General features: G+C 37.0%; 2 protein-coding genes across 7 annotated transcripts; both read left to right on the plus strand.

Moving 5' to 3' along the window:
- Positions 1 to 1017: 1017 nt before the first annotated feature.
- LOC107809657 (nudix hydrolase 2) lies at positions 1018 to 7780 on the plus strand. Of its 5 annotated transcripts, none has more exons than XM_075225628.1 (9): positions 1018 to 1353; positions 1900 to 2129; positions 3339 to 3404; positions 3486 to 3623; positions 5912 to 5989; positions 6118 to 6168; positions 6279 to 6313; positions 6605 to 6713; positions 7131 to 7780. In XM_075225628.1, exons 1-9 carry the CDS (start codon positions 1221 to 1223, stop codon positions 7335 to 7337), a joined length of 1047 nt encoding a protein of 348 aa, XP_075081729.1. In that variant the 5' UTR covers positions 1018 to 1220; the 3' UTR covers positions 7338 to 7780. The 5 variants fall into 5 exon arrangements, 4 of the variants coding, with proteins under 4 accessions (XP_075081729.1, XP_075081730.1, XP_075081731.1 ...); XM_075225629.1 differs by lacking the exon at positions 1018 to 1353 and adding an exon at positions 1620 to 1741; XM_075225630.1 differs by lacking the exon at positions 1018 to 1353 and adding an exon at positions 1801 to 1823.
- A 2163-nt stretch (positions 7781 to 9943) lies between these two features.
- On the plus strand, positions 9944 to 21116 carry LOC107809658 (SNF1-related protein kinase regulatory subunit beta-2). 2 transcript variants are annotated; one of them, XM_016634309.2, is made up of 4 exons: positions 9944 to 10475; positions 11874 to 12049; positions 12168 to 12330; positions 20333 to 21116. In XM_016634309.2, exons 1-4 carry the CDS (start codon positions 10275 to 10277, stop codon positions 20657 to 20659), a joined length of 867 nt encoding a protein of 288 aa, XP_016489795.1. In that variant the 5' UTR covers positions 9944 to 10274; the 3' UTR covers positions 20660 to 21116. The 2 variants fall into 2 exon arrangements, with proteins under 2 accessions (XP_016489795.1, XP_075081733.1); XM_075225632.1 differs by lacking the exon at positions 9944 to 10475 and adding an exon at positions 10625 to 10960.
- The last annotated feature ends 240 nt before the right edge of the window (positions 21117 to 21356 follow it).

Raw genomic sequence — 21356 nt, forward strand, 5'->3', positions numbered from 1 at the left:
AAAGTTCTTACCTCAGATACTTTCAAAATATTTGCTCGAGATGGCAAAGTCTCGGGCTGATAACGTATTATAAAATAAAGACTGTAAAGTAAAGACAAGTATAGAGAGAAACTGATATATTATTTGAATTCAAACTGATGTTCATAATGAGCTGAAATCTATTCTATTTATAGAAGAAAGGAAGCTGCTGTGTAAGCTGCTACTGCAAGCTGCTATTATACCAGATATGAATAATCTTCTACTGAGAGCAATGTTTATTCATAACGGAGTACTGAATGGATAAGCTCATTGTACCCAGTATAGATAATCTTCTACTAGGGGTAATGATTATCCATAACGGAGTACAGAAAGGATAAGCTCATTGTACCCGGTATGTATAATCTTCTACCGGGGATAATATTTATCCATAATAGAGTATCGAAAAGAAAAGCTTATTATACCCGGTATGAATAATCTTCTACCTGTGTTAATATTTATCCATAACCAGGTACCGAAGTGATAAGCTTCTTCAGGAAGCTTATTTCCAATAGAGTACTAAATAGATAAACATATTTACGGCGGTGTCCCATATGGATAAACTTCTTCATGAAGCTTATTTACAATGGAGTACTAAATGAACATCCATAATATAATATATTTATAACATAATGTAATTAAATAAAAAATAGCCTTCCAAATACCAATAGCTAGGAAAATGGGTGAAATTACGAAGTTAATTACTGACTCCGTAAATTTTCTTTTTCTTTTACCTGCTTAAGAAAATATTAATTAAGAGGAGTTTTTGACTATTTTACCCTTATTTACATCTTAGGATGAAATCTCTTCATTAAATATTTACTGCATAATTGAGGAGTAGTCTTCAAAGACAATTACTACTATTAAGGGTAAAATAGGGAAAAATAATTATTTTTATCTTGAATTTCTTAAACAATAAATAATTTGAAACAATTTATTTTTAAAAAATACGGCAGATAATAATTTATAAATAGAAAAAAAGTGTGGTTCATTTGAACACTTGACGTGTGAAGACTTAAGAGTTTGGTACACTACTATTCCACGATTATTTTTATAAATTCCTTTTTTTGACTCCTTCCTTCAATCAAGTTCAAAGACAATCACAGGCTCTCTCCTTCTGTCTCCACGTTACTAATTTTCCGGAATTGCAAATCCTCATTCTTCAATTATTCTTTTAAATATATTTCCCCATATAATCTGTTTAAATGATAATCAAATTTTTGTGTCGCACCCCTTTTCTTTCCTATGTCACCTCCTCAAGAACTTCATTTTTTAGCTCAAAACGTCACTTCTTCTCTAATTATCCGACAAAAGTCATCAGTTTCTGCAAAAATCAAGGTTACCCTTGTTCTATTTTTCTATATTGATGAATATACCATTTCTGAAATTTTTTATCTTGTGTAAATTCAACCAATTATTGTCATTATTTTAGCTAAATTGTCCAAGATTAGGCTCTATTTTATCATTTTTTCTAAATTACTACCTGGTACTTGACGTGGTAGGAGGTAACAGGCGTGCAGTAAAATTAGTCGAGGTCTGTCCTCGACACCGGTCATCAAAAATAAAAATTGTCAGCTTTATATAAGTGTAACCAATTATTGTGAATATTTTAGCCAAATTGTCCAAGATTAGGCTCTATTTTATCAGTTTTTTTTTAAATTATTATTCGGTATTTGTGCGGGTGGGAGGTGAAATTAGCAAGGATGTGCGCAAACTGTTGAGTACAGTGGGTATCAGACAAAAATTGTTAGCTTTTTGCAAGTGTAACCATTTATTGTGAATATTTTAGGCAAATTGTCCAAGATTAGGTTCTATTTTTATTTCTTTAATTGACCCTTTTGTGTTTTTTTAAGTTTTGAACGAGCCTAACCAATTTATTTTTAGGCAAATTGACCAAGATTAGGTGTAGTATTTACCTACACACAAGGTCCTCTGTGAGTTGCTCTGTAACTCCAGCAATGGCAAGGGAGAAGGAAATGGAACAAGTGGACAGAATATTAGATGCAAAAGAGGATGACCATGGTGGGGTGACAGTGGAAATGACTAATGAGCCCTTGGACCCTTCTGTCTTTGGTTCTTTGCTTAGAGCCTCACTTTCTCATTGGAGACAACAGGTATTTCTAATATGTATATTTTGTTTTTGGTTATTTATTTTTATGATCGGTGGTGTTCGGGCCACCTCATACGCACTTCGAGGCTTGGGTAGGAAGAAATCTTTTGACTCCTCTGGGATTTGAACCTGAGCAAGGATATTTGTTTTTGGTGTTACTATTCAGATTCTATTTTCAAATTTCACTCAAGTTCTTGATCATAAAGTTAATGTTGTAGGATTCCCTTTAGTCGTGAATAAGTTGAGAAAAGATTCTTTTTTTCGGTTCAAATCCTGAGGCAAAAAATACTATTTCTTCCGTAAATCTTGGTGGGCAGAGTTATTCGGAGCCTGTGTCGGTGGGAGGTTGCAGTTATCCTGTGGAATAGTTAAGGTGCGCAAGATGGTCCAAATACCACTCTTTTGAAAAAAGAAAAATTCTTTTGTTGTCTGTCCTACTTCATTGTAAGGTCCAGGGTTTTGAATGGTGTCTCCTCACCCTAAAGTAACAATAAAGTTGGAAAAAGGTTCTTTTATCATAACATATAATACTGTAGATGATTTATTTTTTCCTTTTTATCCTGCTAAGTTTGTCCTCTGAGACTGCCAAAAAAGAAAAAAAAAAACTTCCTTTCATACACGTTTATTTGTTTTTTTAGTTGCTCCGGCACACCTTAGTTATCACAAATTTAGAGGTTTAAGAGGTACCCAGGGGGTACATTACGTGCTGGGTTGTTAGCAATACGTCCTGTTCGTATGGAGTAAGAAGTAGAAGGAAAAGAAGAAGACTGTGTGTGTTACCATGTGGCTATTAATTGAATGTCACGCTGAGCTGATTTCAATGTTGATTTTGTTATCTTGTCTATTGTGCATGTTGCGACTTCATCCTTTGGAAAATGTTGCGTAACGTCTAGTATACAATCTGCTGAACACCAGCTCATTCATGTGCTAGAAGTAGGAAGTGGTGATTGAATAAATGTTGTGTCACACTGTCACTTGACATGACCAAATTCAGGGCTCCATAGCTAAACTCTGGGGAAGTGTGAGTCTATTAAATTTACCTGTCTTTTGAAAACACTTATTGTGTTGAAATGCTTATATGGATACTATTGGAAAAAAAAGAACAGTTGTAAGTTTGCAGGGTGATGATTACCTTTAGATTGGACTTCTGAATTTCTATGCATTAAATTTTGATTCAAATTCCATCCTTGATAATAGGTGGACATGCTTGCAGGGTAAAAGAGGTGTTTGGATCAAGTTACCTATTGAGCTTGTAACGCTTGTTGAACCTGCTGTTAAGGTAAGTTTGTCGTTCTTCTTGATGATTAAATTATATTCGCCCCATCTCAATTTCTGATACAATTATCCTATTTCTTTGCAGGAAGGATTTTATTACCACCACGCAGAACCAAAATACTTGATGCTTGTGAATTGGCTCCCTGGAACTGCTAACACTATTCCGGCAAATGCGACACATAGAGTGGGTATTGGTGCTTTTGTCATCAATGAAAGGAATGAGGTATATTTTGGTGTTACTCATTCTGCCTAATGGTCATGTATATAAACTCAGTTTTGTTGGAAAAGCTAGAAAAGAGACCAATCATTATAATACATTAAGGAAAGAACAACTACAAGCTGCTTCAACATGGAGGGTCTTCCAACTTTAGTGGGGATTAGATTGATGAGCCATTTTTGTTCATTATGCACCTCAAAAGTACATGATTGTATGTGTTTATTTCATTAATTGGATACATAGACAATGTTACTATTCATAAAAAAAAGAGCACAAATGACAGTCGACTGAAGATTTTCTTTTGCTTTAGTTTTCTTAATACCTTGTTGTTGTTGTTACCACTTATTGCCACTGATTCTTTTCATTTTGTCTTTACCTGAGGGTCTATCGGAAACAACTTCTCTGCCCCAGGGTAGGAGTAAGGTCTGCCTACACACTACCCTCCCCTTACCCCATTTGTGGGAATCTCACTGGATTTTTTTTTTTTTTTTTTTTGGTTGTTGTTAGAGAACAAAAAAACAAGTAACAATAAGGTCTGATCTACAGAAATCATAGTCCAGATTCAGATCAAAGTAAGTTAGATGGCTTCTTTTGAAAAAGAAGACGGTTTCATTGTTATTTGGCAAGTCTGCAATATGTTCATGATTGGTCGAGATTTGTGTCCAACGTGAGTATCATGGATGTTATAGAATTAATTGGCCAAAATTACTTTATAAAGGGGAAAATTAGGTACATGATCACAGACTCGCAGGTGGGCGATTTTGAAGGGAAATTAGGTACATGTGGGAAGATGGGAAGATGCTACTCTGGGTATGAGGATGTGTAATGAGGGTCCTCGTAAGGTGGTAAGGTGAGATTTCAGCAACCTTACTCCAGTTCCGCAAACTGATGTTCTGTAGTCGAGGTTGCCAGAAAAAGAGCACATTCTGTGTTTGGGGAGTTTAACTGATAGAACCAGGGACTTACGAGACTGAGAGATGGGTTATCCTCGAGGCAAGTTCAAGTCAATTTCTTGTAGAGATTATTTCTCAAGAGAAGCAGAAGGGACTCTCCTTCCGAGTCTGTTTACAACCCCAAAAGAAGCGAGTTCTTCTGTATAGAAGGCAGCATGTAAATAATGATTTTGCGCAAGCCTGCCAGTGAAACTTATCCACTGTGCCTCTAGCACCAAATCTTGAAGCCTTTCTGGTGATTTCCAAAACAGTGAAGCATCTGCTTTCCTGCTGCAAAATAAGAGAATTGAGATTAAAAGGGAAAAACCTGCATTTGCACCTCATGCAGTAATATGGATAGATTGAAGGAAAATGAATCGGAGCTTCTGGAGAAATGAAAAAATCTATATTCCATATCCATTTTTATAAAAAGAAATTCTGTGGAGTTCACGGTATATCTTTACTAGGATAGTAATTGGGTAAACTTTTTCTGGAGAGTCTCTTTTATAAGTGGCGGAGCCAGAATCTATACAAAGGGGTGACAAAATCTAAAGAAGAAGCCAAAAAATAGAAACTATGCTGCAATAGGGAATGGAACTTGCGCCCCTGTCTTTTATACAGGCTTTATCTGCTTTGTATATCCTTCTATAGGGGTACTCCTTACCTTTTGGTATCAAGGAAAATTGCTTATCCGAGATAAATATTAATTAATAAATAAATAAGTAAAGATAACATAATAAGCTCTATATGGAGGTTGAATTAGTTTTACGAGTTTTTTGCATAATTTGCAAAGGGATGTAAGTGAGAAGAATGGGTCAGTGTTGCAGAATCCTTATCCTAGCTGCTCCCTAGTGCCTATCGGTGTTCTCTGCCAATAAATTCAGTCAGAAAACTTGTCTTTTCTTCCTAGACGTGAATGAATGAGTTAAAACTTGTATAGCTCAAGGTTATGTTCATGGACTATAAATCAAACTAACAGTAGTTATCTAGTGAAATCGAATATATAACATCACTGAAATAATTCCCTTTACATACTGATTAATGATTTTTTGACCTTGGCCAGAGGGCGAATTCAGTGTGGGTTGCAAGAAGATATCTTGTTGTGTGTATGGCACCTCATGTTTTTATACCTTGACACCATTACTTGGTTGGATGTTATCTGTCAATTTTCTTTGTTATGGACCACCTTACCCATCTCCTCGCTGTTGCACACTATAGCTTCTTTTTTTTTTCTTTTTCAAAAATCGGAAAAGGTTTCTTCTTTCTCCATGTACATCAATCTGATAGTGTTCGGCTTACATTTATTTCTGTACTTAGTAAATTATTTGAGTACTTGCAGTAATAATTTCTTTCAAATGCTAGGTGCTAGTTGTCCAAGAAAAGAGTGGACGATTTCGTGGAACCGGTGTGTGGAAGTTTCCTACAGGAGTTGTTGATGAGGTATGTTTGAATGTTAAAATCGATGCCATATAAGAAACTCAAATTAATTTAAATGGAGGGTTAAAAAAAAAGAAGCAAAACTATCCGCTGCAAGAATATCTGCAGTTGTGTTGACTTTTTATCCGCAGGGTGAAGATATATGTGATGCAGCTGTCAGGGAAGTAAAAGAAGAGACAGGGGTGAGCAAGTATACTGATGAAATTTCTTGTTTTTAAATAAAAACTAGCTATTCCATATGCTAGCTTATTTCAGGATTTAGTAACAACCCTCACTTGGTATATTGATGCAGGTTAATGCAAAGTTTATAGAAATACTGGCATTCAGGTTGTCTTTTGCTTAAATTTGTTTAAGTTACTCTTATGTCTTAAGTGTGTGTTACATTCTTGATACTATGTATGTAAAATCGCGGTGGTTATGCTCTTGTTCCCTTCTGATTGTGGAATGCCAACAACATAGTCATTGAGTAGATCACGACGTTAGTAAATGCTTCAGTCATCTTCTTTTTACATGATATGAAACCTTTTGTTGTCCCTTACATGTTCGGTCTGTTGCAGTTTCTGCATTTCATACTAAGATGCTTAATTTGTGTTTGAAAGATGATTTATTAAATTGCAGGCAAAGCCACAAGTCATTCTTTGACAAGTCGGATCTATTCTTTGTTTGCATGCTACAACCTCTCTCCTTTGATATCCACAAGCAGGATGCAGAAATAGAGGCAGCCCAGGTATCAGAACTAGGACGTCCTAATATAACAACTGACCCAGTATATTTCTATATTCCCACATGTGGGGTCTGGGGAGGGTAGTGTGTACGCAAATCTTACCCCTATAGTTGAGACACTACCATTTTCTGTTTTCCCTTTAACAAACATCTTTTTCCTCATCTGGGCAAATCTTGCATTCTTTTTTGAAGTGTTTTTAGCTGGACTCTTGTTGGTTTGATTTCGGACAAAGTAATCAAGTAGAAACAGTTGACATGAGCTTTAATTGACATGCAGTGAGAAAATTAACTTGGATCCATCTAACTTATAGAAAATTACGTGCAAACTTGTAGATGGCAAAGTAAAACTGCATTAAATTAGCAGTTCCCAGCTCCACGCTCATGTTTTTCTCTATCCTTTTTGATGTTTTTCTACTTGCAGTGGATGCCATTTGAACAATATGCAGCTCAGCCGTTTGTCCATGGACATGAGCTTCTAAGGTACATTTCTGACATATGCTCGGCAAAGATGGAGGGCAGGTATACTGGATTCTCCTCAGTTCCTACAGTGACCAGTTTTTCTCAGAAGAATACCTATTTGTACATGAATGGCAATGTTAGAACAAATAGTCGCGACGACCCCTGTTAGAGGAAGCTAAAAAATTGGTTCTTCCCTCTCCCAGAGGGGGAAAAGGAAGAAATATGGATAGGATGTTTGATTCACCGTGACTTCAATGAAGTTTATAAAGGTTCAATTATTTTATATTATGATGTAATGACATGAGAGCAATGCGATCCAAAGTGTTCTGTGATGGAAGTATTGGCTTTCAGATTTATATTTTTGAATGCAAGAAGAGCCTTGGCGTAATTGGTAAAGTTGCTGCAATGTGACAGGATGTGACGGGTTCGAGTCGTGGAAACAACCTCTTACAGAAATGCAGGGTAAGTCTGCGTACAATAGATCCTTGTGGTTCTATCCTTTCCTCGGACCCCGCGCATAGCGGGAGCTTAGTGCACCTAGCTGCCATTTTTATTTTTTATTTTTTATTTAATGTGAAGACAAGCATTAAGTGTACAAGAATTATTTGTGTATTTATGTTTGTTTGATTGGTGTTTGGGGGAGCCTTGGAACGACGGTAAAGTTGTCTCCGCGGGGTTCGAGCCATGGAATCATGCACTGATGCTTGCATCAGGTAGGCTGCCTACATCACACCTCCTGGGGTGCGGCCTTCCCCAGACCCTATATAAACGCAAGATACTTTGTGCATCAGGCTGCCTTTTTTGCTTGGTCTTTGGAACTCTCTTCTACCTATTGAAGTGTCACACAGAGATATCTAAACTTGGTGTATTTCGTTCAAACCACTATAAAGTTCTGGAGATACAAAAAGGAAAAGAAATGAAGTAGAATAAAATCTAATCAAACTAAAAATATATTTAAGATGCAAAATTAGAGATTGAACCACTAAGCATTTGTGTATAGCCTATTGCCTAAGCTTTGTTGGTCCAGGTTACTCGATACTTGTATTGAGGAGAAGTAACAAATACTCAGTGAAATAATCGAAGTGATTTTAAGTTGACCGAGACATCAACATTATCGGGGAAAAAAACATTTGTATAGACCTATACGTTGTATTATTTAGTGCTTCTACCTAAAATGACATATTTTAGAATGGGAACATTGTATTAGAGTTGAAAATAAATTGCAAATAGAAACCACATTTCTATGTGCACATTGGAGACCATTTTTTTTTTATATTATCTAATCCATACATAAATAGATTGGATATAAAAATAATTGAATCATATAGAATGTACAAGTGATTAAGCTCAGAGTATGAGTAGGCACTAAATTGATTTTGAAACGAATACCATAATAAGTTATGTGGGCAATGGTGGACACTTTTGCTCATTGTGTTTCTGCTAGGAAAACGACTTTTCCAAATAGACACGTGCAACAGAGCATAAGTTCGAAATTTTGTATTCCACGTATTTAATAGAATTTACGGATAATTTCATAAAACTCTTCTCGCGTTTCGCTCCATCACACTGACCTCTCTTGTAATTTTGGATATTACACTTACGTCCTTTATTTGATATTTTTGTAACTCTTCTTTTAACCTAATATTTTAATGGAGACAAAATACATTATAATAAATCTGCCCTTTTTAAGATTCTATTTTATATAATTAATATTGTGATCATTTTAAGAATAGTATTAAATAAGGTATATTCGTAATACTGAGATTTGTTATGCTAGAATTATCTTTATCAACTGTTTGATTTGATGCATTAAAAATAACATGCATTGCTTATTTTAATATAAATTATTCATTTACAAAAATACTTTCTACATTCTTTGAATGCATTTGAAAATGGTTTTGAAAGGTGAGTTCTATCTTTATATATATTTATTCATGTTTTAAAAATCATGGTAAAGTTAATTCACATTTTGCTATGTATAAGAATAATATTGAACATGGTGTATAATTATGCATGTATAAGTTATATATAAGTTGAAAAATACTACCAAATAAGGGTTAATAGTACTAAAGTTATTGCATATATTATTTTTCCTAATACATTCTACCAAACAATACCTTAGTGTTAAAACACCACAGTCCACACATATGAAGACGAATTTAGGAACTAATCTTATGAGTTCGAAATTTTAGGATAATGACCTCAGGTGCTAATTATTAAATTCAAAATTGAATATTTTATATATTTAATAAAATATAACACATACCAATCCGAGTTAAGCAGAACTCATAGTTTATATTGTAGATCCGCATCTACACGTATAAAATATTCACCTTTAATTAGTTATATTGGAGAAAACGAGGCTTGATACAAAATTAGCCACAAACAAGTTTGGATAATTGGAATCTTATTGAAAATTTGTGTGAGCATAAAAATATTCTTATTTTTTTTTAAAGTATCATAAAAATATATTTTTCTAATAAAAAATCTTTGAAAATTTTGAACTTTTTTCAAGGAAAAAGATTCAAATTTACCCCTTTATTTTCGAATATTATATATATTTAACCTCCGTTATATTATTAGACCAAATTTATCTTATAACGAATGTTAAATGTAGACAATATCCTAAAAAAGAGTGATATATTTGGCCGTTTTTCCTTTTTCAAACAAACACGTAATATTATTGTTTGATGTATTAAATTATATCAAGATTAATTAATTATATACGACTCAAAAGATAAATTAACACAATGATTATTTCACTCAATCCATTGAACCATAAGTAATTAGTTCCAACTGGTACACCTAAATATCATCTTTAACCTCAGCCTTTCCTTTTTCAGGCTTTCTTTTGTGTTCCTCACTTCACTCATCTGCACTTAATCTAATCTAATTCCATAATCATACACAAAAACAAAAGCCAATCAAATCCTACAATTTCATCTAATCTAAGCACCCTTTGTCTTTAGATCCTCCATATATAATTAATTCACACAGTACAATATTCTTTGAATAAATCAAATATAATGGTATAAAGAATCTCTTTTGTTGTAGATTCAAAGTGGGTTATTTCTTTCTGTTTCTGTGGTTAAAAATACTAGAATAAATGGGGAATGTTAATGGAAGAGAAGATTTAGAAGAAGGTGGAGGCAATATTATCCCATCTGGGGTTGAGGAGGTTGATGGGGTTGATTCTGGTGGGGCCCAAGAAATCATGGCCGTTCAGCAGGTTGATGGAGAGTTCATGGGCCAATCTCCACCGTCCAGTCCTAGGGCTTCTGCTTCACCTTTGATGTTTCGACCTGAGGTCAGTTTGTTAATTTTTATTACCTTTGGTGGAGGGGTAGTCATTTTTTTTCCTGATAATGTTGGTATTCGGGACAACCTGAAGGCAGTAATTTCTTTTATGTATATATACTATTTGATGAATCCCTTGACTTCTTGGTGTATTTACTTTTTAAAATTTTTGACAAACCTGGCTCTGCTACTGCATGAGTGCACCTCGGTTATTTCACCGGGTACCTACAATCTTCCGTTAGCAATGTAATGGGTAACTCTACCCACTAGGCTTAGGCAGATTAGAAGAAATAATCTCGCACTTTCTTGCCTTCGATGGGATTTGAGCCTGAGATCTCATGATTCTCCTTGAACTTTATTGAACACTAGGCCACACTCTTAGGTAGAGGGCTAGTCATTTGTTTCCCTTTCTTGGAAATGTGGGGTGGAGGGATAGTCATTTTTTATAACAGTGGTGTCCCGGATGGCTTGCACGTACCTCGACTATTTCACCGGGTACCTACAACCTTTCATTAGCAATGTATCGAGTAACTCTGCCCATGAGGCTTAGGTAGATGAGAATAAATCATCCCATATATTTTTGCCTCTGATGGGATTTGACCATGAGACCTCATGATTCTTCATGCATTTTATTGACTACTAGCCACACTCTCGGGTGCGGAGGGGTAGTCTTTTTAGTTTTCTTTTTATCTTAGTATTCTCATGTTTTTAGTATTGGAATGAAAGAGTTTATATGAAGTGGAATGCTTATTGTGGATTCATGTAGCCCACTTCAACTAATTAGGATTTGAGGCATATTAGTTGTTGCTTATGTAGGTGTAAATTTCAAATATATTTCTGTTTAATTGGTTAAAACTATTTTGGGTCGCGGCGTAGCTGTTTTTTTCTTGTTTAGGTGTAAAGTTTTATTATTTTTCTATCTAATTGCATGTAGGTGTAGAGAAATCTTTTTTCTATTAGGATTGAGGCATAGTAGTTGTTGTTGCTTATGTAGGTGTAAAGTAATCTTTTTTTCTTTTTCTGTTTAATTGGCTGAAACTAGTTTAGAATTGCGGCATAGTCAGTTGTTGTGTTAGTCTTTGTACATCTAATTGCTTGAAGTTTGAGGAATCAAGTAGACTTAGACTGGAGCTATTTCAATACAATAGATGTTGAAAACAATAAAGGTTATCACTATAAAGTGTTGTATATTGACTAATGTTGATTTCTGTTATCAGCTAGCGTGGAATCTATATCTCTCATGTTTTATTGATTTCTACAAGATTACTAGTGTATAATTAAGGTTCATCATGTTCTTAGTCTGATTTATCTTATTATAAGAGATAAATTGTATGATCTACTCGTAACCTTCCTCCAAAAAAGATAATTTATATGATAGACATTTTTTGTTTTCAAATGTTTGCCCCAGATGCCAGTGGTTCCTCTACAGAGACCCGATGAGGGGCACGGCCCAAGCATTTCATGGCTGCAAACCGCTTCTGAGTATGAAGAAACCGACGAGCAAGGAGTTCCAACCCTGATATCTTGGACACATGACTGCAAAGAAGTTGCTGTGGAGGGTTCATGGGATAATTGGAAGTCAAGGTTAGAAGTTTAATTTTCTCATCCACGTTCTACCTCAAAGCACAATTTTCTCATCCGTTATCTCTACATAGACTTCGAGGTTGCAAGTTAACGTTAAAATTTCAAACTCTTGTTCCAGGATGCCTCTGCAAAAATCAGGGAAAGATTTCACCATTTTGAAGGTGCTTCCTTCAGGGGTTTACCAATATAGGTTTATAGTTGATGGACAGTGGCGGTGTTCCCCTGACTTGCCATGTATTCAGGACGAAGCAGGGAACGCTTACAACCTTTTAGACGTGAAGGTATATTTGTCATCTTGTTGTCATCGCTGTTACTACATCTTCAGGATTTCATTGATTTCTAAGTCTAGTTTTGTGTTGTACTGTTTCTTATGTTAGAATAGTTATGTGAATATATGTAATTAGTCCTAGTCCTTTATGTAATAGGAGTAGGTTATGTGTTATGTATACATATAAATAGGGCTCATTGTAACATAGAATATTAATCAATAATATTTTTCTCCCATGCATTCTCACATGGTATCAGAGCATTGGTGAGATAATTATCGTTGTGCGTCATTCCAACGACATCTGGGAAGAAATCAGTCATCACCGTGCAATTTTCCGGAGACTTAAGCAGCTGCTTACGTCAATCTAGAGTTTCAGTGGGGTTTGTGCAAATTCTAACACCACCACAAGGTTCTCCTATCACCGGCGACCAAACCCCAGTGAAGATCTCCGGCAGATAACGTCACACGCGCCGTCACGCGCCTTCGACAGTTAGTGTTCCGGCGAGAGTGTCACCTCACGCGCCGGCGCGTGAGGTCGTTTTCTGGCATTTTTCAAATCTGATTTTTCTTCTGGGCTGGTCGCCTGCCTTTTCCGACTTGACCCTTCGAGATTTTGTGGTTTCTCAGTTACCGGAAAAATGTTTTCCGGCAAGAGCAATGGTTTTTCCGGCGAGAGCAGTGGTCTATCACTGTTCTTCTCACTTTCCCGCCACCTTGTTCACATACAAAGGTCGCCTGTTGATTCTGTCCTCAGTCATTTAATTTCCACCGTTTCGTTGACTTCAATTTGCTTCCGACGAAGATCTGAGAAGTACAACAGTGTCCGATCATTATAATAGTTTGGTTCCAATTTCTAATTACTTGATTTGAGGGTATCTCATCACTATTGGTAATCTTCATCAGATATTTGGCTTTGATCTCTCTTAAGTTCATTATAATGTCACTCAGTTCTGATGTTTTTGGGTCAAATACTGTTGGATCCTATACTTTGAATGTTCATATTGGTGTCTTTATCAGATTATATCGAGTTCCTTCAGTATAAAGCACGTAAGCAGATACCTTCTGTAGCTCAAACAGGTAATAGCGTGACTTGTGTCTCTCAATCATCTTCTTCTTCCGACTCTTGGGTCATTGATTCAGGTGCATCTCATCATATTTCAGGTAACAAATTTCTTTTTACTAGTATTTCATATTTCCAATCTCTTTCAACAGTCACAGTGGCCAATGGGTCTCAAACCATGGCAACTGCAATAGGCCAAGCAAGTCAACTTCCTTCCTTACCTTTAGATTCAGTTCTTTATGTTCCCGGTAGTCCTTTTAATCTCATAGCCGTTAGTCGCTTAGCCAAATCACTTAAATGTGCTGTTTTATTTCGTGATGACCTTGTTTTTATACAGGAACGCAGTACGGGGTGTATCATTGGTACCAGACATGAATCAGATGGACTTTATTACCTTATCCTTGCAAAATCACATGGACTCACATCTTGTCTTCCTTCAACAACTTGTCTTGTTACTGATTCACCAGATGTATTACATAAACGGTTGGGACATCCCAGTTCGTCAAAACTTCAGAAAATGGTACCTGACTTGTCTCATTTGTCCACTCTAGAGTGTGAGTCATGTCAGCTCGGTAAGCATACTCGCTCCCATTTCCCTCGGCGTCTTGATAATCGAGCAGTCACCTTTTACTTTAGTCCATTCAGATGTTTGGGGTCCTAGTCGGGTCAGTTCTACCTTGGGATTCCGCTACTTTGTCAATTTCATTGATGATTATTCCAGGTGCGCTTGGATATTTTTGATGAAAAATCGATCTGAGTTGTTTTCTATTTTCCAGACCTTCCACGCTGAAATTCAAAATCAATTTGAGGTTTCTATTCGCACATTTCGTAGTGATAATACCCTAGAGTATTTGTCTTCCCCATTTCAGCAGTTTATGAGCTCTCATGGAATTATTCATCAAACATGTTGTCCGCACACGTCCCAACAAAATGGGGTAGCTGAACGAAAGAATAGATATCTTATTGAAACTGCTCGTACCCTACTCATACAATTTCATGTTCCGTTGCTTTTTTGGAGGGATGCAGTTCTTACATCTTGCTATCGTATTAATCGTATGCCATCTTCAGCTATCCAGAATCAAGTTCCATTCTCTGTCCTCTTTCCCTACTTACCTTTGTTCTCTTTTCCACCCCGTGTCTTTGACAACACGTGTTTTGTTCATAACCTTACTCCAGGAAAAGATAAATTAGCTCCTCGTGCTCTTAAATGCGTATTTCTAGGTTACTCGAGAACGCAAAAGGGATATCGATGCTATTGTCCTGACCTCCAGTGGTATCTTATGTCTGCTGATGTTACCTTCTTTGAAACCCAATCATACTTCACAGGTCCAGGTAGTCACTTAGATATTTTTGAGGTGCTACCAGTTCCGTATTTTGGAGATTCAGTCACTATCTCCCATTCATCTTCCTCCATAGCTCCAGTTACAGCTCCACCACCTACAGCTCCCGTTGCAGCTCCACCACCTATAGCTCCAATGCCACCACCTAGTCCAGTGCCACCGACTATAGCTCCAGTGCCACCACCTAGTCCAGTTCAACCTTCTGCAGCTCCACCACTCCTGACTTATCATCGTCGTCCGCGCCCAGCATCAGGCCCAGCTGATTCACGTCCTGCATCTGACCCTGCTAATACTGCGGACTTGTCTCCTCTTAGTCAACCGATTGCACTACGAAAAGGTATACGTTCCACACTTAATCCTAATCCCCATTATATTGGTTTAAGTTACCATTGTCTGTCATCATCCCATTGTGCATTTGTATCATCTTTGTCCTCTGTTTCCATCCCTAAGTCTACAGGTGAAGCACTGTCTCATCCCGGGTGGCGACAAGCTATGATTGACGAGATGTCTGCTTTACATACAAGTGGTACTTGGGAGCCTGTTCCTCTTCCTTCGGGTAAATCGACTGTTGGTTGTCGTTGGGTGTATACAGTCAAAGTTGGTCCAGATGACTAGGTGGATCGACTTAAGGCTCGTCTTGTTGCCAAAGGGTATACCCAGATATTTGGACTCGATTACAGTGATACTTTCTCTCCCATGGCTAAAATAGCATCAGTCCGCCTTTTTCTATTCATGGCTGTTGTTTGCCATTGGCTTCTCTATCAGTTGGACATTAAGAATGCTTTTCTTCACGGTAACCTTGAGGATGAGGTTTATATGGAGCAACCACCTGGTTTTGTTGCTCAGAAGGAGACTAGTGGTCTTGTATGTCGGTTGCGCCGGTCTCTCTATGGTCTAAAGCAAGCTCCTCGAGCCTGGTTTGGTAAGTTCAGCATAGTTATTCAGAAGTTTGGCATGACTCGTAGTGAAGCTGATCACTCTGTGTTTTATCGGTATTCTGCTTCAAATCTCTGTATTTATCTGGTCGCTTATGTTTACGATATTGTTATTACCGGCAATTATCAGGATGGTATTAGTAAGTTGAAGCAATATCTCTTTCAGCACTTGACTAAGGATCTGGGCAGATTAAAGTATTTTCTGTATATTAAGGTCGTTCAGTCTAGCTCAGGTATTGTGATCTCACAATGGAAGTATGCCTTAGATATTCTTGAGGAGACATGAATGATAGGTTGTAGACCTGTTAACACTCTGATGGATCCGAATTCTAAACTTCTGCCAGAGCAGGGGGAGCCTCTTAGCGATCCTGCAAGATATAAGCGGTTGGTTGGTAAATTAAATTACCTCAAAGTGACTAGACCTGACATTTCCTTTCCTATGAGTGTTATGAGTCAGTCATTGGGATGCAGTTGTCCGCATTTTTCGGTATATAAAATCAGCTACAGGCAAAAGTTTATTGTTTGAGGATTGAGGCCATGAGCAGATCGTTGGATACTCAGATGCTGATTGGGCAGGATCACCTTCTGATAGACGTTCTATTTCTGGATATTGTGTCTTAGTAGGAGGAAATTTGGTATCTTGGAAGAGCAAGAAACAGAATGTGGTTGCCCGGTCTAGTGCAGAAGCAGAATATCGAGCAATGGCTATGGCGACATGTGAGCTAATTTGGATCAAACAGTTGCTCAAGGAGTTGAAATTTGGCGAGATTAGTCAGATGAGACTTGTGTGTGATAATCAAGCTGCTTTTCACATTGCGTCAAATCTAGTGTTCCATGAGAGAACTAAACACATGAGATTGACTGTCACTTTGTTAGAGAAAAAGATACTCTCGGGAGATATTGCTACAAAATTTGTGAAGTCGAATGATCAGCTTGCAGATATTTTCACCAGATTCCTCACTGGTCCTCGTATTAACTACATATGTAACAAGCTCGGTACATATGATTTATATGCATCAGCTTGAGGGGGAATGGTAGAATAGTTATGTGAATATATGTAATTAGTCCTCGTCCCTTATATAGTAGGAGTAGGTTATGTGTTATGTATACATATAAATAGGGCTCATTGTAACATAGAATATTAATCAATAATATTTTTTTCCCGTGCATTTTCATATTTGGAAACTAAAGATCCAATAGGAACTGATTAAATATATGTCACATCCATGCTCCCTTTGGATTGATTTGAAGATGTTCCTGAATTTTGTTATTGGAAATTTTGTTAGTAGTCCCCTAGGCTTTGGTCTAGCGGTAAGACCACAACACGTGATGTGTGAGTTAGGTGCATGTCAGAACCTTGCTGCAAAGCAATAATTTGATCCAACTGGGATTGAGAAGGGTAGAGGGGAGGGCTCATTATCCACTGAGTTTCGAACTGTGCACCATAGCCCTGGGGAATTTCTTAAAAAAAATATTAGTCAAATTAACTGCACCAAGTCGAACTGTGTTGTGTGTAATGACACGGAGGAATACTCATTTTTATGTGATTGGCAGTTTCTCATAAAATAGTGATTTGTGATGCATTCGTGAGCTGAGCCTACTTGTAGTAAGTAGTGTCTGCTTATTGAACTCGCATCTCAAATGTGAATTTGACTTCAAACTTGATGAGAACTCACATTATGACACTGAGACTGACACTTCTGAAGGAGTTGTCTTTATGGCTCATCCTTATATACAGGTGTAGATAATTCGAATTAAGAGGTTTCTGAAATTGCGTATGGCTCTTCTTCATAGATCCAAAGCTTCTCATGAGTTGCACTTATGCCAGTGGTTTTGGGCTGTCAAAAAGATTTGGTGTTCAGAAATGATATGGAAAAAGATTTCATGTGTCTCTATAGTCTAGGTCAAATCTATGCTGAATCTCACTATATCTTAGCATCAACCACACACACACACAAAAAAAAAAAAAAAAAAAGAACCTTAGCTGTGACACAATTTTTCACAATTTTCTAGTTTGTTCATGTCTACTACAACAAACAATAAATTTGCCTCAGTCCTAAACAAGTTGGAGTTGGCTATGCGAATCCTCACTCACCATGTTTCTCCATTTAAGCTCAACTTAGTTTGTTAAAGGACATTCTTGGTACTAATCATCAGTAGAATACTTTACCTTGTCAAAAGAAAAAAGAAGCTCAACTCAGTTTGTTCATGTCTGTGCAATAGAAAGTACGGTGAGAGATCACAAAGCAAATGTCTGTATATGTCTTTTTTTCTCTCAAAGAAAATCATAGACAAGTAGAGTTCATTATGGTTTTTTTGAATTACACCCACCCACTGTATTTACTACAATTTCGGTTAAATAAAAGTATCCCTAATTTATAATCCTGATGGGAACATGTGCAACATCTCTGGACATATTTAATCTATGCGGATGCTATTTTGTATGCATCATCATGTTGCTTAAAGGGGGTTGTTAATTCATTTACTCGGTCAAAATTGATCTGAGAAATTTCTAAAAGAGAAACCCCCTCGCCTTGCCTCCATGGCTGGAAAAAAATAAAAAAGCTGAAGAGGGAATGTGAAAAGATAAATTTTAATGATTTAATAGGCCTTTTTTATTTTTTTGATATCCTCGATATCCTTCTATAATTTCTAATTTCATTTTTTTAAAAATGATTTTGGATTTTTTCTCAATTTTGCAGAGAACCTGTTTAAGAATCCTTTTGCATAATACTAGAATACCTTCTTTTTTTGTCTGTGTCGGGGTAGTCTTTTGGATGGGAAAAGCTAAAGTGTTGATATCCATGTTCAATCTTAAAACAAAAAAATCTAAAAATGATATCCATGTTTTTCAGATTCAGAGTGAAGAGATGAACTTTCCTTTGGTGAAATTTGTCGCTTCTTTAGTGCCTTACTCAGCCTGACCGTGGGGGTTATTTTCAGGGAATTTTAGGTGTTACTGATGATTTCCCACACTAGATCCTTCTTTTCTTCTCTGTTTCTTCTCTATTCAGTATTGGTTCACGGTTCATCATACTGGTTGCCTGCAAGCAAATGGCCTTATAGATATTTTTCTATTATTTGATCATTGTCGTCCACCAAATCATGCATCTTTTCAGCTATAAGCCTGATATGTTTAATTAATTTGTTTATTATTTTTATAGGTTTAGCAGATAAAGATCAGCTTTTCACATGTTATTGTGCTGCTGTTAATTATGGGCTTGTAAATGCTTTACTTATCCTATGTAACCCCGATATCCCACTTTGCAATGAAGATTATTTTGGCTGTTTTTGAGTTCTTTAGATTTTGTTACTTCCACTATTCTGTGATTTTCTTTTTCATTTTGATGTCCATAACTTACTTTTATTTCTAGTGGATATTGATGTGAATAAAAGCGCATTCTAGCACTTAGGTGAAAACCGCTTGTGGAGTAATACGGCAAAATATGTAGCAAGACAAGCTTGATCCGCTCCAACCTTTTTTTATATGGTAAACACCAGCGCTGCGAACTTCCCTCTTCAGGGGACAGTGGCAGCCTCATGGTTGGAGGTGGAGGGCTCTTTTCACTAGGCTATCCCGCCTTTGTCGTGTGGTTCACCCAACCTTAGGTTGGTTTTGAGTACAAGGGAGCAAAAGTGAGTTCCATTTTTCACTCCTGGGTAGGAGGGGTTTTGAGGGGCGGGGTTTGGGGTTTACCATATCAAAAAGAAAAAAGAAAACGTACAAGCATGATTGGCCCGACTTTGTTTGATGACACGAGTTGTTCTCTAATTAGTATTAGCCAAAGCTTGCTCGAATGAATCATAGAAGTCTTACTCAACTTGCGTAGCTGCCTTTACTGGCTATTCTCATCATTTGATGTATTGATAGTTCTAAACTGAGTTCATCAGTTTCTGATCCCTTCACCATTGGGTATGCCGATGGGGTGAAGACCACACACTGATGAAAGTTAGACTTGTTTGATGGGCATAACTAGCTAACTATGTAGTAATCTGATATTTTCTAAAATTAAAAAAAAAAGCATGTAGTAATCTGGTATAGTTTGTTACATCTTCCTCCACGCTCTCCAGAACAGAGGCAAAGCCAAAATTTTGAGTATATGCGGTCTAGATTCTAGAAAATACAGCTTAGTAGGTTCTGGATAAATCATTTGTACATACTAAGTGTATTTCTTAACACAAATACAGGGTCTGGGCCAAAGCTACTGGGTTATGCCGAACCCGTAAGTTGAAGGCTAGCTCTGCCCCTGTCCTGAAAGCTTGGTTGGACAAACTCTTCCAAGGCTCCACTATCCTACTTAATGCATAATCACCTACCTTGAAATAAAAATACAAAAGAGAAGAAGAAAAGAATATATATACCATAAGATAGTAGCAGAAATCTTAAGTGGACTTGCAGATTGTTGGCTCATCAAAAGCACAGCTGTTATGTAATATCTTTTCTTTTCTCTCTTAAGCTTAATGGAACAGGCCAGTGGCTTTGCCCGTCTGGGGGATCACCAAAATTACATCGCAGCATAATCAATACAATCGAGATGATTACATCATATGCTTTTCTCTCTCTCTCTCTCTCTCTCAGAGGAGAAATGTGTTAAAGCGCTTAATTTAGTGCAATTAGTTACTCTTTTGCTTTGGCGTGCTATAACTTGACAAACGTTGTCTTTGCTGATGCAAGTGCAGGATTACGTTCCAGAAGACATTGAAAGCATTTCTGGTTTTGAACCTCCTCAATCCCCAGATTCCAGCTACAATAACTTGCACCTTGGAGCTGAGGACTACGCAAAGGAGCCGCCTGTGGTGCCACCCCATCTACAGATGACTTTGCTTAATGTCCCTTCATCTCACATGGAAATTCCACCGCCGCTTTCAAGGCCTCAGCACGTGGTGCTTAACCATCTCTACATGCAGAAAGGAAGTAGTACTCCTTCTGTGGTAGCACTTGGTTCAACTAACCGGTTTCTGTCCAAATACGTGACAGTGGTTCTTTACAAGTCAATACAGAGGTGAAAGTTCGCAAACCTGTCTTTATGATAGTCTTAAATAACTCAAATATTAGTAGCAACATAGACCAGAAGGTCGGAGGTTCGAGCCGTGGAAACAGCCTCCCGCAGAAATGCAGGGTCAGGCTGCATACAATAGACCCTTGTGGTCCGGCCCTTCCCTGGACCCCGGACATAGCGGAAGCTTAGTGCACCGGGCTTCCCACTAGTAGCAACATATTAAAGTGAAGCATGTGGCTCATGGATACTCCAGTTAAAAGCAAAAGGCAGTAGAGGTAATGCTTAGAAGTTTTAATGGTAGCAAAGCTTGACTGTGACTTCCTCCATTTACTTTGCCATCTTTCTCATTTGGCCCTTCTTTCTTTAACACACAGTTGATCAATTCCGATTCTGTATCTTTTTTTATTTTTTTTAATGATCTTATAGATTTGGCTTTAATATAGTCAATAGATTTTTTATTTTCCTACATGGCCAAACTGGAAAAAAGAAATGTTGAAAAAGGAGGTGCTGATTGCACTAAGCATTAACAATCAAGAATCTTTTACAGGAGAAAGGAATGAAAAATTGGAACTCCTATGTTCTTAGAGTTAAATTTTATGAGAAAACAAACCAATTGTTTCTCAATAAAGTTTTCTAGCTTACTTTTTACTAAAAAGGAAAAAGAAAAATTTGGGATCTTGAATCTTGCCCTCTCAGTTTTATAG

The sequence above is a fragment of the Nicotiana tabacum genome, chromosome 11 (assembly GCF_000715075.1).
Source record: "Nicotiana tabacum cultivar K326 chromosome 11, ASM71507v2, whole genome shotgun sequence".
Classification (NCBI taxonomy): domain Eukaryota; kingdom Viridiplantae; phylum Streptophyta; class Magnoliopsida; order Solanales; family Solanaceae; genus Nicotiana; species Nicotiana tabacum.

Coding starts and splice junctions, on each gene's coding strand:
- LOC107809658 (XM_016634309.2), top strand. CDS start 10,275: ATGGGGAATGTTAATGGAAGAGAAGATTTAGAAGAAGGTGGAGGCAAT. Junction 10,476..11,873: donor CTTTGATGTTTCGACCTGAG/GTCAGTTTGTTA, acceptor TGTTTGCCCCAG/ATGCCAGTGGTTCCTCTACA. Junction 12,050..12,167: donor TGGGATAATTGGAAGTCAAG/GTTAGAAGTTTA, acceptor CTCTTGTTCCAG/GATGCCTCTGCAAAAATCAG.
- LOC107809657 (XM_075225628.1), top strand. CDS start 1,221: ATGATAATCAAATTTTTGTGTCGCACCCCTTTTCTTTCCTATGTCACC. Junction 5,990..6,117: donor CTACAGGAGTTGTTGATGAG/GTATGTTTGAAT, acceptor TTTTATCCGCAG/GGTGAAGATATATGTGATGC. Junction 6,169..6,278: donor AAGTAAAAGAAGAGACAGGG/GTGAGCAAGTAT, acceptor ATATTGATGCAG/GTTAATGCAAAGTTTATAGA.